We start from the raw sequence: 22,242 nt of genomic DNA, 5'->3' as shown, positions 1-22,242 counted from the left end.
GAGGGGGAGCCGAGGAGAAACCCGCCTGGCCGGTCGGGCAGCTGGGTGCTGCCTGGGTTCGGACCCTCAGCTCAGGACGGAATTTTCCTTTCCGTTCGGCGGGAGACTGCCCTTCGCTCAGTCCTGTGGGAAGGTCCTGTCTGAGCCCTGACGCCCAGTCTCTTCCACAAACACCCGCCCTGATGTCAGCCACCGGAGAGGGTGCCTCCAAAGGCGTGCAGGGCAGCAGAGCAGCAGACCTGCGCCCGCCCGTCGTGTGTGACGTTTCCAGGGTCCGGTCCATCGCCCCCGTGTGATGAATGGCTCAGGTCCTCACCTGTGAGGCGGACTCGCCTGGCTGGGTTCCGGGCGTCCCCAGCCTCTCCCTGAGTCCCTGAGCCCGGCCCTTGGGAGACTGGGCTCCGCTCACCCCCAGCAGAGGGCACCAGGGAGGTGGCTGTTGCATCTCCATACCCGGCGGGCGCCCCTCACTGGTAGGCACTGCAGCGCCCCAGGGACCACACCCTCCCGGAAAGCCAGGGCCAGGCAGCTGCATGCAAGCTCGGCTCCCCGGTGTGGCTCCCAGACCCAGGGGCCGAGAGGAACCCAGGGGACGGTCCCTCGCGCACAGTTCTCAGTCCAAGTCCCCTTCACCTGCGTGAGCACCTGCTGCCCTTCGCACCTGGGCGGCATACCTGTGCTGGGTCAGAGGGGCCTCTGCCAGACCCCTCAGGGCCCACCTTGTCCCCTCACCACGTCCACGCGCTATGGATGCTGATCGTTAGTTACCGCCCTGTGCCCCCCGTGCACACGAGGTGTGTCCCTCCCCGGCCAACAGGGATAGCACGCCACCCTCTACGCCGCCCCTCGGGTGGCGATGTTTGAAGGAAGATGGAACGCGCCGTGCCCCTGAGCACTTGCCCAGTCCGCTGAGATCCTGCTTCCCAGCCTTGTCATCAGTTTGGCTCAAATAAACTCACAGAGATTCTGTACAGGTTCGGACTTCTCAGTCGCAGGGGAGCCCGGAACTGTGACTCGATTCTTGGGTGGATGTGCGTTTGCAGAGAGAATCCGTTCTGGGGTGTGTTCTCACGAGACGCCATTGCACCTGGCAGCTCACCCCCTCGCTGGCCCCAGGGTCCCTGGCAGCAGGTCCCGCCCAGGTCGCGCCAGGCTCTCCCTGAGGCACCGCCTGTCTCCGCTGAGGTCACGGCAGCACCGTGTCTGGTCTTCCTCGTCAGCAGACGTCCCAGGTGCTTTTCGTGGGCACCCAGGCTGTCCGCCACCGGGCGCCCACTGTTACCGCCCTCGCCCCCGACAGCGCGTGCTGCCCGTGTCTGAGCAGAGAGCACGCCGGTCTTTCCGAGGGGCGGTGCCTTCAGCCGACTCAGGAAGGCTGGCCGTGGAGCAGGACAGGGGCGCCCGGTCCCCACGGGCCACCGGTCACGGGGCAGGACAGGTGAAGCCTGCAGGTTTGGAAGACTTACTAGAACCCAGATTCAGTGAGATCAGAAGCCAGTGCTTAAAGCCTCAGTTTCCCTACTTGTGGCCGTGGGTCCCTGAGCTAGCTAGCGCTGCCGGGCCACTAGGGCCCACGGTGTGCCTCCCTCAGCCCCTGGGCCTGTGGCATCCGAGTGGCAGAGGCCTGGCTGCGCCCAGGGCAGCGGGCATGACACTGGCCTCGCTCTAGCCCGGGAGCGTCCAGGTGCGGCCTCCCAGGGGCATCAGCTAAGCTGGTGCCCAGCTTTCCCGCTTGGACAGGTTTTCTCCTTTCTCTGCCTCTTCAGTCCCCCGATGGAGGTGGCAGAGGGCCTGCTGCGCCGTTAGAGTGTAGGCGGTTTCTGGAATGAAATGTGAGGCCTCGAGGAGCGCAGGTCCCTGTCTGGTTGCAGGTGAGCCTGTCTGGCATCTGGCATGACTTGGAGAACAACCTAAATGCCCCCTTAGTGGGGCTTCGGCTCCTGGCACCCAGCTTGTGGGAGGAGGGACCAGGACCTGCCTGCCGAGGGCAGGAGAGCCCTTTGCCAGGCGTGTTCTCAGGCCCCCTCCTTCCTGGGGAGCAGCCATTTCCCGGCGCTTCCAGGTGTTTCCATTCGCACAAGTAGGGTGAGCAGGCAGGGCGAGCGGGCAGGTGAGTGGGTAGGTGAGTTGGCAAGGTGAGCAGGCACAGCAAGCAGGCAGGTGAGTGGGCAGGGCGAGCGGGTAGGTGAGCAGGTAGGTGAGCGGGTAGGTGAGTGGGCAGGGTGAGCGGGTAGGTGAGCGGGCAGGTGAGTGGGCAGGGCGAGCGGGTAGGTGAGCGGGTAGGTGAGCGGGCAGGTGAGTGGGCAGGGCGAGCGGGTAGGTGAGCGGGTGAGTGGGTAGGTGAGTGGGCAGGGCGAGCGGGTAGGTGAGCGGGTAGGTGAGCGGGCAGGTGAGCAGGTATATGAGCAGGTGGCAGGTGAGCGGATAGGTGAGCGGGCAGGTGAGTGGGTAGGAGAGCGGGCAGGTGAGCGGGTAGGTGAGCGGGTAGGTGAGCAGGTAGGTGAGCGGGCAGGTGAGCAGGTATGTGAGCAGGTGGGTGAATGGGCAGGTGAGCGGATAGGTGAGCGGGCAGGTGAGTGGGCAGGTGAACGGGCAGGTGAGCGGGTAGGTGAGCGGGCAGGTGAGTGGGTAGGCTAGCGGGTAGGCGGGCGGCGTGGGGGCAGACCGGGCAGCGTGGGCCTCATCTCCCCTGCAGCTGTGCCACTGCTGCTGGACAGGGAGGCACCGGCTGTTGGTGAGCGGCAGGTCCTGATGGACGAGTCGGCGTAATAATCTGAGGGAATGTGGTTCTCAGGTGGTGGCTCAGGTGGCTGCCCTTCTTACTGAGGTTGCTCAGTCACAAAGGAGCCAAATGCACTCATTCTACTTGTCCGAGAGTTCCCTGGGAAGTTATGTCTAAAAGACAGTGAGGACCCATTTTTTTAAAAAAGAAACTTAAAGATTCCTGGACTTTTTCTTTGTTCTGCCAAAACCAGCATAGCACCCTCTGAAGAGCCGTGGCTACGTTGTCTAGCTGTGTGACCGTGAGGACTTGGGAAACAGCCAAGTAACTGCTTTTTTTGTTTGTTTGTTTGTTTAAGATTTCAGGATGAATTCCCTGAATTTTTAGGAATATTTTGGTTTATATAATTCTCCTGTTATTAAAAAAAAAAAAAAAAGGTTATCTCAAATGCTCTTTGATTTTTAAATATTTTTATTCTCTAATATTTTTGTGGAATGCTTTATCATCTCATCAAAAAAATGCCTGAAAGGTTAAGGTACAAATCATAACTTTAAAAAGCCAGTGGGTGAAATTCTAAAACAACAGATGAGTGCGTTCGCCTGATAATGCTTTTGCCCGTAATTCTGCGTCCTGTTTTCTCCCCATAGAAAAAAATGCCAAACATTTTCTTTTCATGGATTGATGTCAGTGGTAACTGCTTTACACATGGCCAATGTAAAGTCAATAAAGGCTTTCCTTTGACTAACAATATTAGAGATTTTGAGGTGGGTTTATGAGTTATAATTTTATGTTAAATGTTTTTAAATTTATTTCAACAGAAGTGTAGAGAATTCAAGTGCTGTTGCTTGTGAAAAAAATGTGTCTAATCTGTTGTCATACTCATTCTACTAAAAAACCTAATTTCTCTCAGAGTGAATTTCTTTTGAAAGGGCTTAATGCCATCTAGATTACTCTTTGTTTAATATAACTTTATAAAATTTTTATCTTAATTATTGAGAAGCCTTTCAAAATAAGAGAGAGAAAAATGTCATGCATGCTATTTACATGATGATATATTATCACTCTTGGTTATAGGTTAACATAAATAAAATCACTTACGTCCAAGAAGTAAAAAAATAAAAGCCCCCTTTGGAGATTCCCATCGGTCTGACTCGATATTAAAAAAATCTTCCTTTGGGAAATTAGGCTTGATTATGGTGTTACATGTATTAAAAGTGTTTTTGAGGAATTATAGTTTTTGGAGAATGATGTTAGAATAGTTGTGCATAAAAAGATGTGATGTTTGCATCAAGTGTATAAAAATACTCCGTCTCTTATTCCTTCACAAATCCACGCGTGGCCGTCCCGTGACCTATGTCTTTCCTGATGACCCAGTCAATGCGTGCACCTCTTGTCTTCCTAAGCCCCATCACATGCGATGCCTTGGCACTCACGCCATTAATAATGAACCGTTTTCACATGGCCGGCGTGGCTCAGGGGTTGAACGTCGATCCATGAACCAGGAGGTCACGGTTGGATTCCTGGACATGGCACATGCCCTGGTTGTGGGCTCAATCCCCAGTGCGGGGCATGCAGAAGGCAGCCGATCCATGATTCTCTCTCATCATGGATGTTTCTCTCTCTCCCTCTTCCTTCCTTTCTGAAATGAATTAAAAAAAATTTTTAATTATTTTTCTAAAATAATGAATTGTTCGTCCCCAAATATTTTATTTCGAGGAAAGAGTCTCAATGCAAAGAAAGGTTGATACAAAAGGAAGATGAAAGGAAGTTCATTTTGCTGAGACTGTCAGGGGAGGACATCGGTAACTGTGTTAAGTACCTCGTTTTGACCTCTGTCTGCGAAAGCCCTGACACGAGTAGGATGTTACAGAAAAACAAGTTTGCTGTCCCCAAAATCCTGATGCACATTGCACATTGCAGTCCACATTGCAGTGGACTTCTTTAACTTATCGTCAGGAAGTTTTGCTTGACTTCAATGAAAACTAAAACAAAAATCTACTAGCAATGTTACCTGTAGCACAAGCATGTCAAACTCGCAGCCCATGGGCCACATGCAGCCCACCAGGAATATTTGTGTGGCCCAGTCAATATGACGGTATGTAAGAAACATGCTAAGAGAGACTTCGTAACTTAATTTTTATAATATCCTGTTGTACATTATCTATAGTAAAAGCGTAATATGCTAATTAGACCAGACGTCCTTCTGGACGAAGCCCGGGCTGCGAGGGAAGCCCAGGTCCCGGGTGTCAGAGGGAAGCTGGTGCCGGCAGCCGGGGGAAGGAAGGCCTACTCTTGCACGAATTTTGTGCATCGGGCCTCTAGTTATTAATAATGAACTACAATGGTCACTAATGACTGATTACTATAACCGTGTTGCATTCATTTCCCTAATGCGCCTTAGTGCAGGTGCACCATTTCTCACCACTAATACCAGCAGCAGATATTTTAGCAGCCAATTGCCACGTCATTAGTCTTGTACTGACTTGTTTGGTGTGCCCAACAGGAAATATTTTGCTTTCGGAGAAGAAAAATAGGTTTATTTGTGTGACGCTTATTAATTTATACAGTTATTCAGTGTGTGTCATAGCTACTGGCCGGTTGGCCAGTCACTTAGCCTTTTATATATAGGCTAGAGGCCCGGTGCACAAAAATTTGTGCACTCGGGAGGGGGGTCCCTCAGCCCGGCCTGAATAATTCAGTTCAAGAAAAATTAATTTTTATTAAAATGTTCCATTTTTGTTAATGATGACTCATTTATTTCAGCCCTTTGTAGTCAGCATGTCTCTATCGAAATAAACCCACATTTCTATGAAAATGGAAGCTTTTGCTCTTCTGCAGCCACGTAAACTTCAACCTTGTTTATCTGGCCCGTGTGAGCCTCTGAGTTTGACATGCCTGCTGTAGGAGAATGCAGATATCAAATCCACTGGTGATGCTCACTGCTCCCTCTGCTGGTCTTATAACAAACTAGAGGCCATCCGTGCACTGGTGGGGTCCCTCGGCCTGGCCTGTGGGGATCAGGCCGAAACCATCTCTCCGACATCCCCCACGGGTCCCGGATTGCAAGAGGCCAGTTCTCGGTGACACAGCCCGGAATTGGGCTCCCTGCTTTCCAGTTCCAGGTGCGTCACCCAAGAACCACCACTGCCAAGGGACCGTAGCTCAGCAGCTCCTGCATTGAGCATCTGCCCCTGGTGGTCAGTGCGTGTCATAGTTACTGGCCGATTGGCCAGTCACTTAGCCTTTTATATATAGACTAGAGGCCCGGTGCACAAAAATTTGTGCACTCGGGAGGGGGGTCCCTCAGCCCGGCCTGTGCCCTCTTGCAGTCTGGGACCCCTCAGAGGATGTCCACCTGCTGGCTCAGTCCCACTCCCTGGGGGGATCGGGCCTAAGCTGGCAGTCAGACATCCCTCTGGAAGCCCGGGAGCCCTCGGGGGATGTCCACTTGCCAGCGGGGAGCAGGCCTAAGCAACAGTCGGACATCCTTAGCGCTGCTGAGGAGGCGGGAGAGGCTTCCACCACCACCGCTGTCCTGGCAGCCGTCAGCCTGGCTTGTGGCTGAGCAGAGCTCCCCCTGTGGGAGCGCACTGACCACCAGAGGACAGCTCCTGCATTGAGCATCTGCCCCCTGGTGGTCAGTGTGTGTCATAGTGACCAGTCATTCCCAGTCGTTCCGCTGTTAGGGTCAATTTGCATATTACCCTTTTATTATATAGGATAGAGGCCTGGTGCATTGGCGGGGTTGGGGGGGGGGGCTGTTGGTTTGCCCTGAAAGGTGTCCCAGATCAGGGTTGGGGTCCCGCTGAGGTGCCTGGCCAGCCTGGGTGAGGGGCTGAGGGCCGTTTTCAGGCTGGCCACATCCCCCAGCGACCCAAGCTCCCAGCGTCTCCTTTTGATATGGAAACAGGTAACTGGGATTTATTTATCTTCTATAATTGAAACTTCGTAGCCTTGAGCAGAGCTGAGGGCCGGCCAGGGCAGGCGGGAAGCTTGGCTTCCTCCATGATCAGTCCAGCTCCTTGGCCTGGCGCCACCCAAGCCTCCTGATCAGTCCAGCTCCTTGGCCTGGCGCCACCATCCTAGTTGGGTTAATTTGCATACTCGCTCCTGATTGGCTGATGGGTGTGGCTTGTGAGCATGGCTTGAGCGTAGCGGAGGGACAGTTAATTTGCGTGTTTCTCTTTTATTGTATAGGACTAGAGGCCCAGGGCACGAAATTCGTGCATTGTTAGGGTCCCTAGCGGCTGCTGACCGGGTACTCCCTCCCTTCTCCCGGCTGCCTGCCACCTCGACCACCGGCCGGGCCTCTCCCTTCCCCGGGCCGGCCCCACCCCCTGGTCGAACTCCCAGACAAGCTCCCAGTCGAGGGGACAATTGCATACTCTGCTTTTTAAAAATATATATTTTATTCATTTTTCACAGAGAGGAAGGGAGAGGGATAAAGAGCTAGAAACATCGATGAGAGAGAAACATCAATCAGCTGCCTCCTGCACATCTCCTACTGGGGATGTGCCCGCAACCCAGGTACATGCCCTTGACCGGAATCGAACCTGGGACCCTTCAGTCCACAGGCCAACGCTCTATCCACTCAGCCACACCGGTCAGGGCTGCATACTATGCTTTTATTGTGTAGGATAGTGAGCAAAACTGACCGTTTTCATTAGTCAATTACAGAAATGAGGAGCAACTAATAAGGACGCGCATCAGTAGCAACTAACGTACCACCCAGGATGCGTTCGTCACGTTTAACGCAGAGGGACACCGCGCCACATCTAGACGTCGAGTCCCACTCGTGCATTTGTGCGCACACACCAAGCAGCAGGGATCTCCCAGCCGGCGGCAGCCGCGGGGACCCGTGGCCGCATGAGCCTTTGATGGAAAAGCCGTTCCATGGCCCGTGGCTGCGGGGACCTCTGTGACAGCCCATTTCCCATCGGGGACCAGGTCTCGAGCACTGGAGATGAGCTGGCACTTACATCTTGGGGGGAGGGGGGCCACCATTCAACCCCTAACACTTACCAGGCTGAAGTACATACAGTAAAATTTGGTAACACTTCAATGAGACAGAAAAGTAAAAAAAAAAATCTTCAGATATGAGAAGAAAACTCCCAGAACTAAAAAGTACAATTATCGCCATTTAAGGTCGTGTTTAACAAAAGATTAGAGATTCTGTGAGCTGAGAGATAAGTTAAAACAAGTCACTGAGAGGGTGGCATGGCAGCTCCGGAGACGCGGGAAAGTGGGAGAGACCCGGGGTGGGGGTGGGGGCGGGGGTGGGGGCGGGGGGGGGGGGGGCTGAAGGCATTGCAGACACAGCGGCTGGAGTTTCCCAAATTGGTGACAGGCACCAAGCTACCCATTCAGAAAGCCCAGTGCATGGCTAACAGGGTAATCACCAGCGAGCCTCAAGGGGCCCAGGGTCGGGGCGGGGTGAGGGGGCAGGAGGGAGGAGGGGTGAAGGGGGTACAGGGGCAGGAGGGACGATACGGGATGAAGGGGCCCAGGGTCCGGCAGGTTTCTCGGTGGTGACAGATGAGAGAAACGTCGACATGGAGAAAAGGTCGTTTTACAGAACTCGGACTCAAAGGACAGTTTTGTCACTTATTAAGCGTCTTCTCCTTCTGGACAAACAAGCGGTACCTGAGCTTACGGGAATCTTCCTCGGCACAGACACACTGACAGTGCGTAAGGAATGTTTGTTTGTTGGTCTCACTTCCTCTCTTTCCTCACATTCTGTGACTGAGGATATCGGCGTGAAAACAGGATCTCGGATCCAGTGAGTTCATCCGCGTTTCCCACCAGGAATTCCAGGCTGGGTGACGTCAGCCCTCGCTCTGGAGTGACAGGACCCTGCAAAGGGGGTTGTTCCAGGGAGGGGGGGGGCAGCCTCCCTGCGCGCTCCCCGGCCTCCTGCGCCTCCCGTGGCCACAAGGAGCTGTGCGGTGGGAACAGGGTGCCCAGGCCCTCGGACCCACCGCCCTCGGTGCTGCAGGGGTTGCCCCGCATTTGTGGCGGCGACTCAGCAGCTCGGGGTGTGGTCTCTCGGGTCTATTCCCGTGGCATCTGCGTGCGGCGTTGGCGCGCTCTGCGTCTCATTCATCTTCCGACGGAGACGGGAGCTGCGGTGGCACACCTGCAGGAGGCGGCCGTCTGTGCTTCTTGGATGCAAGTAACTCAGAGGAGAAGTCTCAGTCCATCCGTGTCACCTCACGTCCCTCCAGGATGCGCACAGAACGGCAGCCGTGCCCGCGATTCGTGTAGCGTATGGCACCTGCCACCCTCCTCGCAGGCCACATGGAGCCTGTTGTAACAGGGAAGCGAGGGCGTGGGGACCAGGCGCCGTGAGGGGCAGGGACGGGGAGCCAAGCGCCTTGGAGCAGGAGCGTCTCCTTCGCTCGGGGGAGGGATCCCTCCCAGGCGCGTGGCAGTCACTCTGGGAGCCGAGTGGACCCGCAGTGGGTGGTGTGACGGGGAGGGTGACCCGGACACACGCATTGGCCAGGGACCACTTCCAGGGCGGGAGGAAGCCCTTTGCTGTTTTCTGTGTTGCTTGTGAGCCAATGTGGCCACAGGCAGAGCAGGGGCACAGCTCAGCGTCCTGGGGGGCGCGGGCATCCTGGGGGGCACAGGCGTCCTGGGGGGCACGGGCGAATCCCATGCGTGGCCACCAGAGGATCTGCTGGGTCCTGGGCCCCCACTGGCCAGGGGCCTGGGGGAACGTGGCTCTGGAGCCCCGGGTTCTTTGCGCGTGTCGGTGCCGTCTAAGGGGACGACGTGGCAGCAGCAGGACAGGCGTCCACAGGAGAGCGGGCCGCGTGTCAGAGCCTTGCTGAGCGGTTAGAGCTGGCACTGCTGTCGGTGAGGCCCCTTGTCATCGCGTGTTCTGTTCATTCTTTGCACAACTAACTCTTGAAGAAAAAAAATATAAATTTTAAAATTCTCAACTTTGAAGGGCAAGTTCCTCCTGGTGCATGGCTGACTCTGCTCCTTCAGCTCCGCGGGGCGGGGGGGCGTGGCCGGGAGTCACCCATGAGGTCGCCGGGACGTGACCTCACGGCCAGGGGAGATGGGCTGCAGACGCCTCACACCTGGAGGCGGTGGGGAGTGAAGCCGCGGAGACTCACAGTGGCTTTGAGAGACGGAGGGGCCCTGAGTCCTGACCCTCAGCCCCAGGGACCCAGCGAGGACCCCGGGCTCCGCCTGGGATGTGCAGCCCAGGAAGGTTAAAGGGCTCCGTCCTGCTCAGACCCGGGTGGGTGGCCCTTCAGGACCGGCAGCACAAGTGAGGGGACCCCGCCCCTCGTCCTCCTCTGCACCCCCCCCCCGGCCCTGCATGGGCCCCACCTCGGTCCTCACCCTCTTTGAGTTAATCCAGACACAGAGTGGTTTTCCTGCAAGACCCAGTGTCTCCTTTTCAATCGGAGCCGCTCGGCGTTCGGCTGCACTTCGTTCCTTTAAAGGTGATCTAGGCGCTTGCTTTTCTCTCTCCTTTTCCCCACATAAACAGCGAGCTTCCTTCTTGTCTTCTCACTCAGGTCGCGGGGGTCTCCCGCCCTTAGGAAGCCGTCTGGGGTCACGGGCCCGCGCAGGGCGGGTGCGCTGTGCACCGCGGCCCTGCTTCTCCGGGAAGGTGCCTCGCATGCTTCACGCAGACGCGGTGTCCTTCGCCGGCCGCGCCACAGTCCGCCTGCAGGCGACAGAGCGGGGAGAGGAGGTGAGGAGCCGCCTGCTCTTCACTCCCCTCTGCCCCCGCCTGCCCTGCTCTCGTGGCCAGCACGGGAGGAGGGCAGAGAGCGGGGTGTGGCCGCTACCCCCCTCCCCCGCGTGCTCCAGGCACAGGTCAGGGTGCTCCCCGCACCGGATCTTGAGGGATCTGGACAGAGGGACGTGCCCTGGAGGTTGGCCGCTGCAGCCCCAGAGAAGGCGGGTGCTGGCCCTTCAGGAACCATCACCAGTTCCAGCCTCACGGAGGGAGCGGCCACCGCTCAGGGCCTGAGTTCCAAAGCGAGTGCTTTTCCACGAGGAGACAAGGAGCGAGGCACCCGCTGACCCGAGGGGACAGAGGACGTCAGGCCGTGAACCCCGAAAGCGTGAAACCCATGCACAGCACAGGCTGATGGACAAGAATAAGCCCAGAGGCACCGCAGCACGAACAGACGGTCCAGCCTCAGGGAAGGCAGGGGGGGTGTGGATAAGAGACCAACCGAAGGACTTGCATGCCTGCCTGTGAGCTTGACCTGTGGACACGGACAGTGGGGTGAGGGCATGTGCCGGGGGCAGGAGCGGCCAGGGGTGGCCAAGGGGGGAAGGAGACATGTGGTACTTTAACCAATAAAGAATTTACATTTTAAAAAAGTGTGAAGCAGGTTCCCTTGGTGCTGTGAGGAGCGGCCAGGTGGCCGTGCGGAGCTTGGAGAGACGTGGACGTGCACGGAGCCCCTGTGCAGGGAGAAGGCCCGCCCCCCCCCCCCCCAGGCCGTGAAAGGAAGGCCATCTCCTCTCCCGGGTCCCACAAAGCGGCCTCCAGGCTGTTACGTGTCTCCCACAGGAATGCCGGCTCTCCTGCCGGAAGGATATGCCTCAGAGAACGGGAACCTGTGACAGGAATCATCGATACCTTTGGAATTCGCTCCCAGTGACTCGGCAGTGCCTGGGCGCGGGCCGGGACTGCGCGACGCCGTCCAGCCCCCGTCCCCGTCCTCTGTCCCCGTCCCCGTCCCCCGTCCCCGCAGGCAGCCGGCCGCGCGCAGAGCCGGGATGTGCTCTGCGCGGCGCTTATCGCGAGGCAGGGCGCTGTTTTCCTCCCCTGTGGTGAGAGCGTTTCTACGTTTGCCAAAGCAAACGCGGGCGGGGGACGCCCGGGATGATAGGAACCGCGCCTGATGTCATCGCGTGTTTGCAGAGGAAACCACTTGTTTGGTGTTTTCTGGGCAGGAAGCGGCCGTGCGCATTCTCAGGTGCGGGCTGAGTCACTGGGGGACAGCCGGCGCCCTTTCCCCGGTTCACGTTACCTTCGTTCGGGTTTGTTTTCGTGTTTGTGTTTGAGGCCGTGAGCGGGGGTGGGGACCAGGGAGGTTCTGTGGAGATGGTGCATGTCTTTAAACTGCAGCTGCCTGTCCTCGCGCCCTGTCTGTGGGTGCGACACCGTGACTGACCCGCAGCTTCTGCTGCCTCCAGGGCCACGGCGAGGGGCGGGGAGGGGCGGGGAGGGGCGGGAGGGGGGGGAGGGGCGGGAGGGGCGGGGACAGCCAAGACCGAGAGAGGCCTGTTCCTTCTGTCTGTGCTGCCAGGAGGCTTCGGCCCAGCGTCTGGCAGCAGCAATGGGGGCTCAGCTTGGGGCTCGGAGCAGGGCTGGTGCGGACACAGCAGCCCCTGGTCAGGGTCGTCCTGCCCTGAAGGATGCAGCTGCGGTGCTGCCTGGACACGTGGAGACGCTGCGGCCGCAGGCGAGAGCCGCGTGTGAAACCCACCGCTGCCCTCGCAGGCCCGCCCGTCACAGCGCGTCACGGGGAGCCCAGGAGGGGCCGTGGACGGACGGACGGACGTGCTGGGGAATGGGGTCCCGGGAGTGAGCCCGGCCCTGCCTGGCTGTGTGGCCCTGGCCAGCCCGCGGGCTCGGGGGGCAGGTGCTCACCGCTGTTCTCACAGGCACGGAGCACGAAGCGCCTTTGTTTTTCTTCTTAAGACTTTTTTAAGAACAGTTACAGGTTTTGAGCAGAATTGAGAGGAAGGTACAGAGATTTCCTATATCCTCCCCCCCACCCCACCCCCACCCCAGCCTCCCTCATTCTCAGCCTCACCTCCAACCTCCCTCGTTCTCAGACTCACTCACCACAGGGGACGTTTGTCACAACCGATGAACCTGCACTTACATGGCGTCCCCCAGAGCCCACAGGGCAGCGGGTCCCTCTGTGCTATGCGTCCTGGGTGTGGACAGGTATGTGGTGGCGCCTGTCCATCCTTATGGGGTCACGCTGAGGGGTCACGCCTGGAAAAGCCCTGTGTGTCTGCGCACCCCCCCCCCACAGGAAACCCCCTGTTCCCATGTCCCATGGCCTTGCCTTTCCCCGGACGTCACAGCGTGGGACTCGCACGCTGACAGGGGGCTGTCAGTCGCACATTCAGGTCCTTCCTTGACTCCCCATGACGACAGCCCGTTCTTTTTAGCTGAGACCCGTCCGTGGTCTGGAGGGAGCACAGCCTCGCTGTCCATCCCGACGGAAGGGGTCTCGGCGATGACGCTGCTGTCCGCCTCCGTGTCCGGGCTCTGGTGTGGCCCCAGTTCTCAGCTCTGGGTAAATACCACGGAGCGTGGTTGCTGGGTCGTGTGGAGAGCGTGTTTGGTTGTATAAGCAACAGCCCACGGTGCCAGGTACCGTCACATCCGCGAGTGCGAGCAAGGTTCCTGCCGCTCACGTCCGCCAGCGCGGGGTGGTGTCATTCCGGCTCTGCCCTCCAACAGGCGCTGGGTGGTGTCATTCCGGCTCTGGCCTCCGACAGGCATGGTGGTGTCGGTCCGGCTCTGCCCTCCGACAGGCGCTGGGTGGTGTCGGTCCGGCTCTGCCCTCCGACAGGCGCTGGGTGGTGTCGGTCCGGCTCTGCCCTCCGACAGGCGCTGGGTGGTGTCGGTCCGGCTCTGGCCTCCGATAGGCATGGTGGTGTCGGTCCGGCTCTGGCCTCCGACAGGCGTGGTGGTGTCTCCTGCGGGTGACTTTGCTCCCTGGTGAGCTCGGTCTGCGAACGCCCCTGGGGAGGTGGCTGCTAGGGTCTCGGCAGCTCCTCTCTCTGAGGCTGAGGAGCCGCCCCTGTGGGCACCTAGTGACTGCCTGGCATGTGGACGTGACCTTGGGGTGTGGCCAGTCCTCTGCTGCTCCGCGACATCCGGGTTCAGTGGGCACCCTGCTCAGGTCCACCATGAGCGGGCTCCCGGCTTCCCACCCGAAGGGAGGCCCGGCCTCGCGATGCCCCGTGTCTGCGTGTTAGTCTGACCGAGACTGTCCATGTGACGGGCGGGAGCTTGGTGGCCCTCTGTGGAGAGGCCTCTCTTCATCACGGTTCTAAGTTACTGACACTGAACAGAGGGTGTGGTTGTTACTATGAGCGGAAGGAATGGCTCCTTGGTGAGTGTGTAAGTGCAGGTGGGCTTTGAAACGCCGTCTGGACACGTAAGCGATGCAAGAGCTTCAGAAGGTAACTGCTCCCGGGGGGATGGGAGGTGCAGGAGCCAGGCCCCCATATATGGTTCAGGTGCCCCTCCCGGGCCGGCGCTGGGAGGCCTGTGCAATCCGACCCCAACGAACAGCCCACACCAGGTGGAGAAGATGGCAGTGCCTGGTCACAGTCGGGGGGCAGGTGTGGGGTGACCACAGAGAGGGGACGTGAGGCGGTCATTGCTGCCGCCCCACAGGCGGAGACGGTAACAAGGCAGGGACTGAGCCCCGGGAAGGCAGAGCTCCGCCTCATCTTCTGTGGGGGCTCCCAGCAAGGCCCGGGGGACACGGGCGCAGGCGGGACGCCGGCATCATCGCCCTCACGCTTCGCCCACGCATGTTGCTGAGCTGCAGACGGCTGGCCTCCGCCCGCTGCCCCGGTCACCTCCGACCCCAGGCTTCAGCGCGCTGCCCTCCGCTTCCACGTTTCTAGGACTTCCCTTTGCCTCCAAGGTCAGACCTCCTCCCACGCGGCGACCTCGGCCTGACCCGCCCTCCTGCCCCCACAGGGCCCCACACACAGCCTTTCCCTGATTCCCCGGGATGGGCTCCTCTGGGAAGCGATCCCCACACCTCCCAGGAGGAATGAGTCCCCCCTTTTGTAGTTGGGGTGCTGTTCTCACTGCACCAGCATCCACACTTAGAAAGAAGGACCGTGGGTGTCGTCTGGCTGGCAGCTCACGGCTGTCTCTCCCTCTGGATTCCGAGCTTTGGGAGGCGGGTGCACATCATCCGTTCCCTCAACCCCTGCCCCTGCCCGGGGCCCTGCGCAGCATCTGGAGTTAGGGTCGCATCTGCCTGGAAGGGGCCGGGCCCCTGAGCAGAGATTCCAGGACAGGAGGTTCCCGTGGGGAGGACGGCCCATTCGGAGCTGCCTCGTGTCCCAGAGGCCTTCCGACCAACGAGGGGGGCGCGCCTGGGCGGGGATTGTGAGGACCCCCGCGGTGAAGGGAGGCAGGCGGAGTGAGTCTGAGGCTGTGGGAGGTGCCAGCAGCACCTGTGGGTGGGAACCACGGGCGGGGAGGACCTGACCTGAACAGGGGAGAGTCCTGCGGGAAGGGTGGGGGAGGGCGGCGGGGGGGCGCCAGCTTGGGTCCTGCTCAGCAGGGCCAGTGCGGCTTCCTCGCCCGTCCCTTCCCCCGCGGGCCCGCAGGCGACCTGGTGAGCCTGAGGCCCTCTGCTCCGTGGCTTCCTCCCCGTTCACACAGCCAGGTCTGCGCACCCAGGTCTGTCTCCTTCCCTCCTCGTCACCCGCTCAGTGCGGCCCGACTTACACTCTGCTCCTGGGCCCGACCTCCGGCCACCCTCTGCGGCCCTGGGTGTGCTGTTGGGTTTTACTCCGTCGCCATGGTGAGAGTGATCGAGACTCAGTGGGCCCCGGGTGTGTGGTCTTAGAGTAGAAAAGAAATTATAGAAGTGAGACAGCGTTGAGAGAATCAAGAAACTATGTCTAGCCCATATATTTGAAAAGAAGGTTGCAGTCAGAATAGATAATTCTTACACCCAATCCAAGTTCTTAAACATGGACCTCCTGTCCTGGAATCTGCTTTTAGGAGAGTCGCTGTGGAAACCACAGAGAGCCACGTCTGCACACCTGCTAAGCCAGTTAGTGCCAAGCCAATGGCACACGGAGCCACCAGGACTCATGCTTTGCTTCTGGGTATAAAATGGCAGGAACTTCAGAGGCTGGCAATTTCTCGTTGAAATGTAACGAGTACTTACCATGGCCAGCACTCCACTCCCGGGTATGTCCCCAGGGAAACAGACGCATGTCCTGTTCTGAGGAGAGGGAGCAGCCAGTGTCCATGCCAGGTGAGGGGATGGACACTGTGGTGAGTCAGAAAGTGATAGGACATCTGTAGCATGAAGAGGACACGCAGCCACGTGGCTGGGTCTCGACCACGTGCTGCTGAGCACGAGGCGCCAGGCAGCCTTGCTGTCTCCCCGCCCGCCCGCCCGGGAGCTCGGGGACACCTCGGGCCCAGAGCCGGTGCAGAGGCGCGGCAGCGGCTGGTGGACATGCCTGGAAGCCTTACCACCGTTGCTTATGCATGTATGTGACTTCTCGCCCGCGCAGCCCCTCTGGGACGTGTGCATTGGAAGAGATGACCCGGGGGAAGGCCCAGCAAGGAGGGGTGCCCGCCCGCGGCACGTTCCGCAGGCAGCACTTATTCCTGAGGCGCCTGGCCATGGTTCCCGCTGAACGTGGGCTGTGGGGTTCTCAGAAGAGACCCAAGCTGATTCAGCCAGGAACAAATCTGAACCAGCACCAGCTCTTGGGTCCCCAGAGCCCGCGTTCTGTGTGCGGCGTTCCCGCTGCGTTGGGAGGCGGGCCCCTGCAGGGCTCCTTCTGCGGACATGACATGGGTTGTGCGTCCGTCTGTGGCTGGCAGCTGGGCTGGGCTGGCCCTCAGCCGTCCGGTCTCAGTCCTCACTGCCCCGTGGCCACAGCACCAGGGACAGCGCCAGCCCACGGCGCAGGGCATGTGGCCCTCCCGCCTCTGCGGCTTCCGCCCCTGTGGGAGCCTCTGAAAGAGAAGTGGGCGCTGACCATGCTGGTCCAGGGTCTGCGGGGCTCTGTACCCCACAGGTGAGAAGCCGATCCCCTAAGAGGCCGCCGGGGGGACCTGCTGGTGGTGAACTCCCCAGCACTTTGGTAATGTGGACAGCCACACGAGGTGGAAACTCGCCTCCTGTTAATCCCCGGAGGCCTGGCAGCCGCCCTCTGGTGGGTGCTTTCCCTTCTCTTTCAAGCTTCCTAAGGCAGCGGCCTGTTCTGTGCTGTGTGGTCGGTGGGGCGGGTCCATGCCAGGCAGATGGCACCCACTCCTTACGTCCTCGCAGATGTGTGTGTGGCTCCCGGCCTCAGAACCGCAGAGAGCCTTTCAGGGCAGGACGCTGGCTGAGCGGAGCCCCTTCGACTGTGATGGGGTGTCATGGCTCATCACAGGGGTGAACTGCTGCGCCCAGGCCACACCCCCTTCGCTGACCCAGGACGTCTGGGACCTGCTTGCTCCCCGGGTTGTGGGCCTCTGCTGGGTCCTTCCGCAGCCCTCGCCCCTGGAGACCCCGGGAGCTCTGAGGCCGCCGCCCCGACTTAATGGCACTGCCAGGGGCTCTGAGGCCACAGGCCCCCACTGAGCCCCGACGTCCACTGACACCACGGGCGCCGGATTCCCGTAGGTTTACACATTTCTTGCCACGCACCGGGCAGTTTAAGGGTCAGATAAAAAGCTCTGGAATCCAGAGCGATTTCCGAATGTGTGTTTTGCCGGGATTTTTGAAACCTGAGAGCGGAAAGCGACCCGGAGGCGTGCGGCGGCTCGCTGACGTGGTGAAGCCACGGGAGGCCCGCGCCGGCCGGACGCACAGGCAGGGCCGCAGCGCTGACCCCCTCACCGCGATGAACGCTGCGAGGCAGGAGGCCCAGGCTCCGGGCTCTTAGAGGCTATTTGTGGGTCCCCAGGGCGACTGTTCCCATCACGCATGAGCCTTTCAAACGCCAACGGCGCTTTAAGAATCCAAGGCCTCACAGGGTCGGCTCAGCAGCCTCCTGGCTCACACTGCAGCCGCCTGTGGGGAGCAGGGCGGGCTCGGTGCGGGCTGGGGCCTGACTCCACTTTCCTCCCAAGACGAGAACTTCCGGAAACCGTCGTCGGAGACCCCTGCATGCCAGGCAGGCCTTTCCCCCCTCCTCCGGACACCAGCACGGACGTGCCACTAGTGGACGTGCCCGTGGCGGGAGACGCGCCGTGCTGGGCCCCCTCCCCCTCTCCTTCCCCGGTTTCCATGTTTGGAGAAACATTTTGAAACGTGGTGGTGGTCAAGTCAGGGCCGATTACACGTCCTGCCGCTCAGGAAAGCCAGAGAAAGTAACTTAATGCGACTTAAACGCACTGACCCTGGGAGCGCCCTCCAGGCCTGGCTTCTTGGCGTCGTTGGCACCGCTCTTCCTGGCTTTGCGTCCACACCCTCCCGTCTCCCCTCCTGAGACGGTGAGGCGGTGTGTGTGCGCACCTCGTAGTCGGTGCAGGTGTGCGGCCGGCATGGCCACTGGGTCTCCCGTCCCCTCACCTCCCGTCGTGTCGTGTCGTTAGGGGGGGGTGGGGCAGGCCTCACTGCCTGCCCCGGAGCTCAGGCCCGGCATGTCATGCGTGGGTGCCGTCGTCCCCCATCTCGCGGCTCCCCTTCACCGGCTCACCCCTGCGTGCTGTCAGTCTTCCAGGAAATGGGCGTCCTGGGCTCCCGGAGAGCAGGTGCCGTGCCTGCCCCAGCTCTGCTCCGCCAGATCCGGCCCTGGAGGCAGGGGCAGGGGGGGGAGAGGAGAGGGCACTCCCTGGGCACGGCTTCCACCAGGGGTGGCTGGTGCCATGGCCGGAGAGTCTGGGAGCAGCCGTGTGTCTGTTCAGAGCGGAGCGGCCTGGTGGGAACCCGAGGCCTCCACTTGGGCTCCGTGGCCTGGCGGGACCTGGCCCTCTGTCTGCCCTGAGCCGGACACAGCAAGACGCTCTCCTCGGTCACGGCAAGGGGTGCCCGGGCTGGTTCCTGGCACCAGCACACAGTGGGCCCCCAGTCACTGCAGCTGCTGGGTAAGGGACCGGGTGTGGGGTGAGGAGGGTGAGTGAGGACTCAGGCCTGCGGCTTGTGGGAGGCCTGCAGGTCATCGGAAAGGAACCAGCGGGTGGTTGGTCCGAGGGCCAGAGCTCTGTGCTGAGGCCGGGAATGAGCCGTGTTGGGGGGAGGGAGCTTGCGGTGGGAAGAGAATTCTCGGTAGCGTGGCCTGGTGGAGAGGGTGGGCCCAGGCCCAGGGAGGGGCAAGGGGCAAACCCAGAGAGGGGTCCTGGGGCCCAGGGGCAGGTGTTTCAGAGTGGGAGGGGCTTGGGCTGCGGAGTGGGCGGGGCTTGGGCTGCGGGGTGGGAGGGGCTTGGGCTGCGGGGTGGGAGGGGCTTGGGCTGCGAGTCTGTAGCTGCTGAGGAGTCCATCAGGCTGAAGGCTCTTCTGCCGGGTGCCCGTGTGAACACCTGGCAGCATGGCTGGGGGCGAGGCCTGTCCCCGCCCTGGGCAGCCCTGGGCACTGAGCTCAGGTCACAGAGTAGGTGGCGGAGGTGGGATTTGCCCGGGGAGCACCGTTCTGTCATCTTGTCTCCCTCCCTCCCACCCGTCCCGGGCACAGTCCGTAGGTGGGGAGTGCCGGTCAGACTGCTACGGAGCCTGACTCCTGGCCTCGGCCTGCTCGTCTGGGACTCAGCCCCTTCCAGTGCCAGCGGCTTTCGTTCTGAACGTGAGCAGCTTTAAAAGTGCTGTTTGCAGCCAAAACCGGTGTGGCTCAGTGGATAGAGCGTCGGCCTGCGTACTGAGGGGTCCCAGGTTCGATTCCGGTCAAGGGCATGTACCTGGGTTGCGGGCACATCCCCAGTAGGGGATGTGCAGGAGGCAGCTGATCGATGTTTCTCTCTCATCGATGTTTCTAACTCTCTATCTCTCTCCCTTCCTCTCTGTAAAAAATCAATAAAACATATTAAAAAAAAAAAGTGCTGTTTGCAGACGACACTGCAGCCGTGCTTCTCACACCGACCTGGGCCCCGTCTGCTCCGTGGCCAGTGATGGAACATGCCAGCAGCAAGACGGGCAGGCGCGGCCGGAGTGGGAACGGCGAGAGGCCTGAGCTCAGAGTTCCGACAGGCGGCGTGGGGACTCCGGCCACCGTGAGCCACGCAGGGAAGCTCCATTACAGTCAGGCGTCTTCGTTCCCGCCTCCCCGGTGCCGAGAGCTCCCCGCTGCCCAGGCCTGCGCCTCCCCGTCCCCGGTGCCCCTGGCAGCCCTGTGCCCGTCCCTCCCGGCCGCGTGGACACCGTGGTCACTGTCTGCACAGCTGGGTGTTCCCAGCAGCTCAGTTAGAACGCGAAGCAGCTCAGAGGCCTGACCCTTTCTTGCCTGTGAGTTGTTGGCTTCAGAGAATGTCAGTGTCTGTGCCGCCACCTGCTCTGGGTCCTCAGATTCGGGGCTCACTGGCTGTGCCACCTGCCCCCCCAGAGAGGGTGTGAGCATCGCCATGCCTGTTCCCCACGACGTGCTCATGCCTAACCCTGTGTCTCTGCCCACAGCTCTGCCGCCAGGAGCGCCACCTGTCCGCGGGGCAGTACCAGGGGACGCTGTTCGCCGATCAGCCCACGATGTTCATCTCACCAGCCAGCGACCCCCCCAGAGCCAAGCTGTGGGAGCTGGTCCTCCTGTGTGGGGGTCGGGTCACCGGGGTCCCTCGCCAGGCCAGCCTCTTCATCGGGCCCTGCCAGGGCAGGAGGAAGGAGACCGTCACGTACCTGTCGGAGAAGTGGATCCTTGGTAGGAACCTGCTCGGGGTCCTGGGGGCACCTCTGACTGCAGGCTCAGGGACAGCTGGGTTCTGGGGGACAAAACACAAGGTTGAGGGGTGCCTCTGAGTGCAGGCTCAGGGACAGCCGGGTCCTGGGGGACAAAACACAAGGTTGAGGGGCGCCTCTGAGTGCAGGCTCAGGGACAGCCGGGTCCTAGGGGACAAAACACAAGGTTGAGGGGCGCCTCTGACTGCAGGCTCAGAGACAGCTGGGTTCTGGGGGACAAAACACAAGGTTGAGGGGCGCCTCTGACTGCAGGCTCAGAGACAGCTGGGTTCTGGGGGACAAAACACAAGGTTGAGGGGCACCTCTGACTGCAGGCTCAGGGACAGCGGGGTCCTGGGGATTCAGGGAGGTCGGGGGCACCTCTGACTGCAGTGTCGCCTGGCGTTCCTGAGAGCACTGTTTGGGATAGGACAGGGCTCTCCAGGGGGAAGCCTCCTGCCCATGCCCCTCCATGCGCCTGGGCCTTGGTGGACATCTGTGTCCACGTGCCTGCCCGGCAGAACCCTGCAATCACCCCTCATGGCTGACGTGGACCTGCCTGCTTCTCACTGTCGGCCCAAGTGCCGCCCGTGGGGCAAGGAGTCCTCTGAGACCATCTACCCAGAGCTGCCCCAAATCTACGGCTCTGTCCCCTAACTCTTAGCTTCTGCCCCTCCCCAGGCGCCTGCTCCGCACCCCCTCCCCCCGCCCCCAGCGCCTGCTCCGCACCCCCTCCCCCCCCAGCGCCTGCTCCGTACGCCCCCCCCCCCCAGCGCCTGCTCTGCCTCTGGGAAGCCCTGAGAACAGGTGCCGCTGCCCCACAGCCAGGCTCTGGGAGCGGCTGTGTCCCCTCAGTCCCAGGTCCGTCTTTGCTGACACGCAAGACACCAAGGCCACGACTCCGAGTGACTCATTCAGCCGGCAGGAGAAATGGGGATTTTCTTAGAGAGAAACCCGTCTGGGCACTTGAATGTGTATGAAAATAAACAGGAAAACAGCGTTAAATTCCCAGCACCAGGACGCGAGGTGTTGCTTTTACCTGGATGTGATGCTTGCGTACTTGAAGGCGTTCCCAGGAGCTTCACTCGCCCGCACAGGCCTGGGTGTGTCTGTGAAACGGACGCGTGGCCGTGGCGTTCCTGGGCCGGCCTGTGCTCTCCATGCCGACCGCAGCTCCCGCACCCTCACCGGCGCGGGCGTCACCCCCGTGGTCCCTTCGGTGGTCTGAGGAGCTAAACCAGCAGCTCTCACAGTACCCGTGGCTGCCGAGCATGGGGTGCGTGTGCCTGAGGCTGGTCTTCCCTTGTGTTCCATTTCCTGCTGATTTATGTGCTGTGGCCGCGGGGACGCGGGGAGAGGCGGCTCTGGGCCACCACAGACCTCACAGGACGGCTCAGGCTTGTATAGAAAGGGGACGGCGTCCGTGCGCCTGGCCCCTGACCCACCGATGCCCTCTCTCTCCCCAGACTCGGTGACCCAGCACACGGTCTGCGCCTGCGAGGACTACCTGCTGCGGCAGTGAGGCCGCCCGCACCTGAGGCGGCTCCGTCTGGTCCGGCGCTCCCGGAGACGGAGGCCGTGGGAGGAGCCCCCAGAGGGCCGCCCCGCCGCCGCCCGCGTCCTCCCGTGGCCCCGCGTCCCGGAGGCCGGGCTGCCCGGCACCTGTGTCTGGCAGTGGCCGTCATCAGAGCTCCAGACCGTGGTCTCTCGCCTGGTAAATAAAGAGTGCGATCGGTTCATGGTCTCGTTGCAGAGAATGGTCTCGCCCTTGGTTCCGTCAGACACTGGGTCTCTCTAGCCCCCGTCACCAGAGATGGCCACGCTGTCCCTGGGTCGTGAGGTGCTGGTTGTGCAGCAAGACTCGCAGCGGTTAGGTTAGCGGCACAGGGCCCTGAGCGCCAGGACCGGAGCAGGGGCGGGTCCACCACGCTGGCCTCAGGCTTGCTG

General features: G+C 60.6%; 1 protein-coding gene across 1 annotated transcript in view; it reads left to right on the top strand.

Moving 5' to 3' along the window:
• The window catches only part of MCPH1 (microcephalin 1), a gene marked incomplete at its 5' end in the record, with an annotated part of 100,561 nt that extends 78,529 nt beyond the window's left edge, over window positions 1–22,032 (top strand). Inside the window, 2 exons of the mRNA XM_081084502.1 lie at window positions 20,041–20,278; window positions 21,762–22,032. Of these exons, the coding sequence (XP_080940628.1) occupies window positions 20,041–20,278; window positions 21,762–21,817 (294 nt within the window). The 3' untranslated portion in view covers window positions 21,818–22,032. The remainder of the gene's footprint in view (window positions 1–20,040; window positions 20,279–21,761) is intronic.
• Window positions 22,033–22,242: the final 210 nt, after the last annotated feature.

This window comes from Myotis nattereri (genome assembly GCF_964212035.1).
Source record: "Myotis nattereri genome assembly, chromosome: 2".
Lineage (NCBI taxonomy): Eukaryota > Metazoa > Chordata > Mammalia > Chiroptera > Vespertilionidae > Myotis > Myotis nattereri.
The sequence above is the reverse complement of the archived record's forward strand: the minus strand, read 5'-3'. Positions and strand labels throughout refer to the sequence as shown.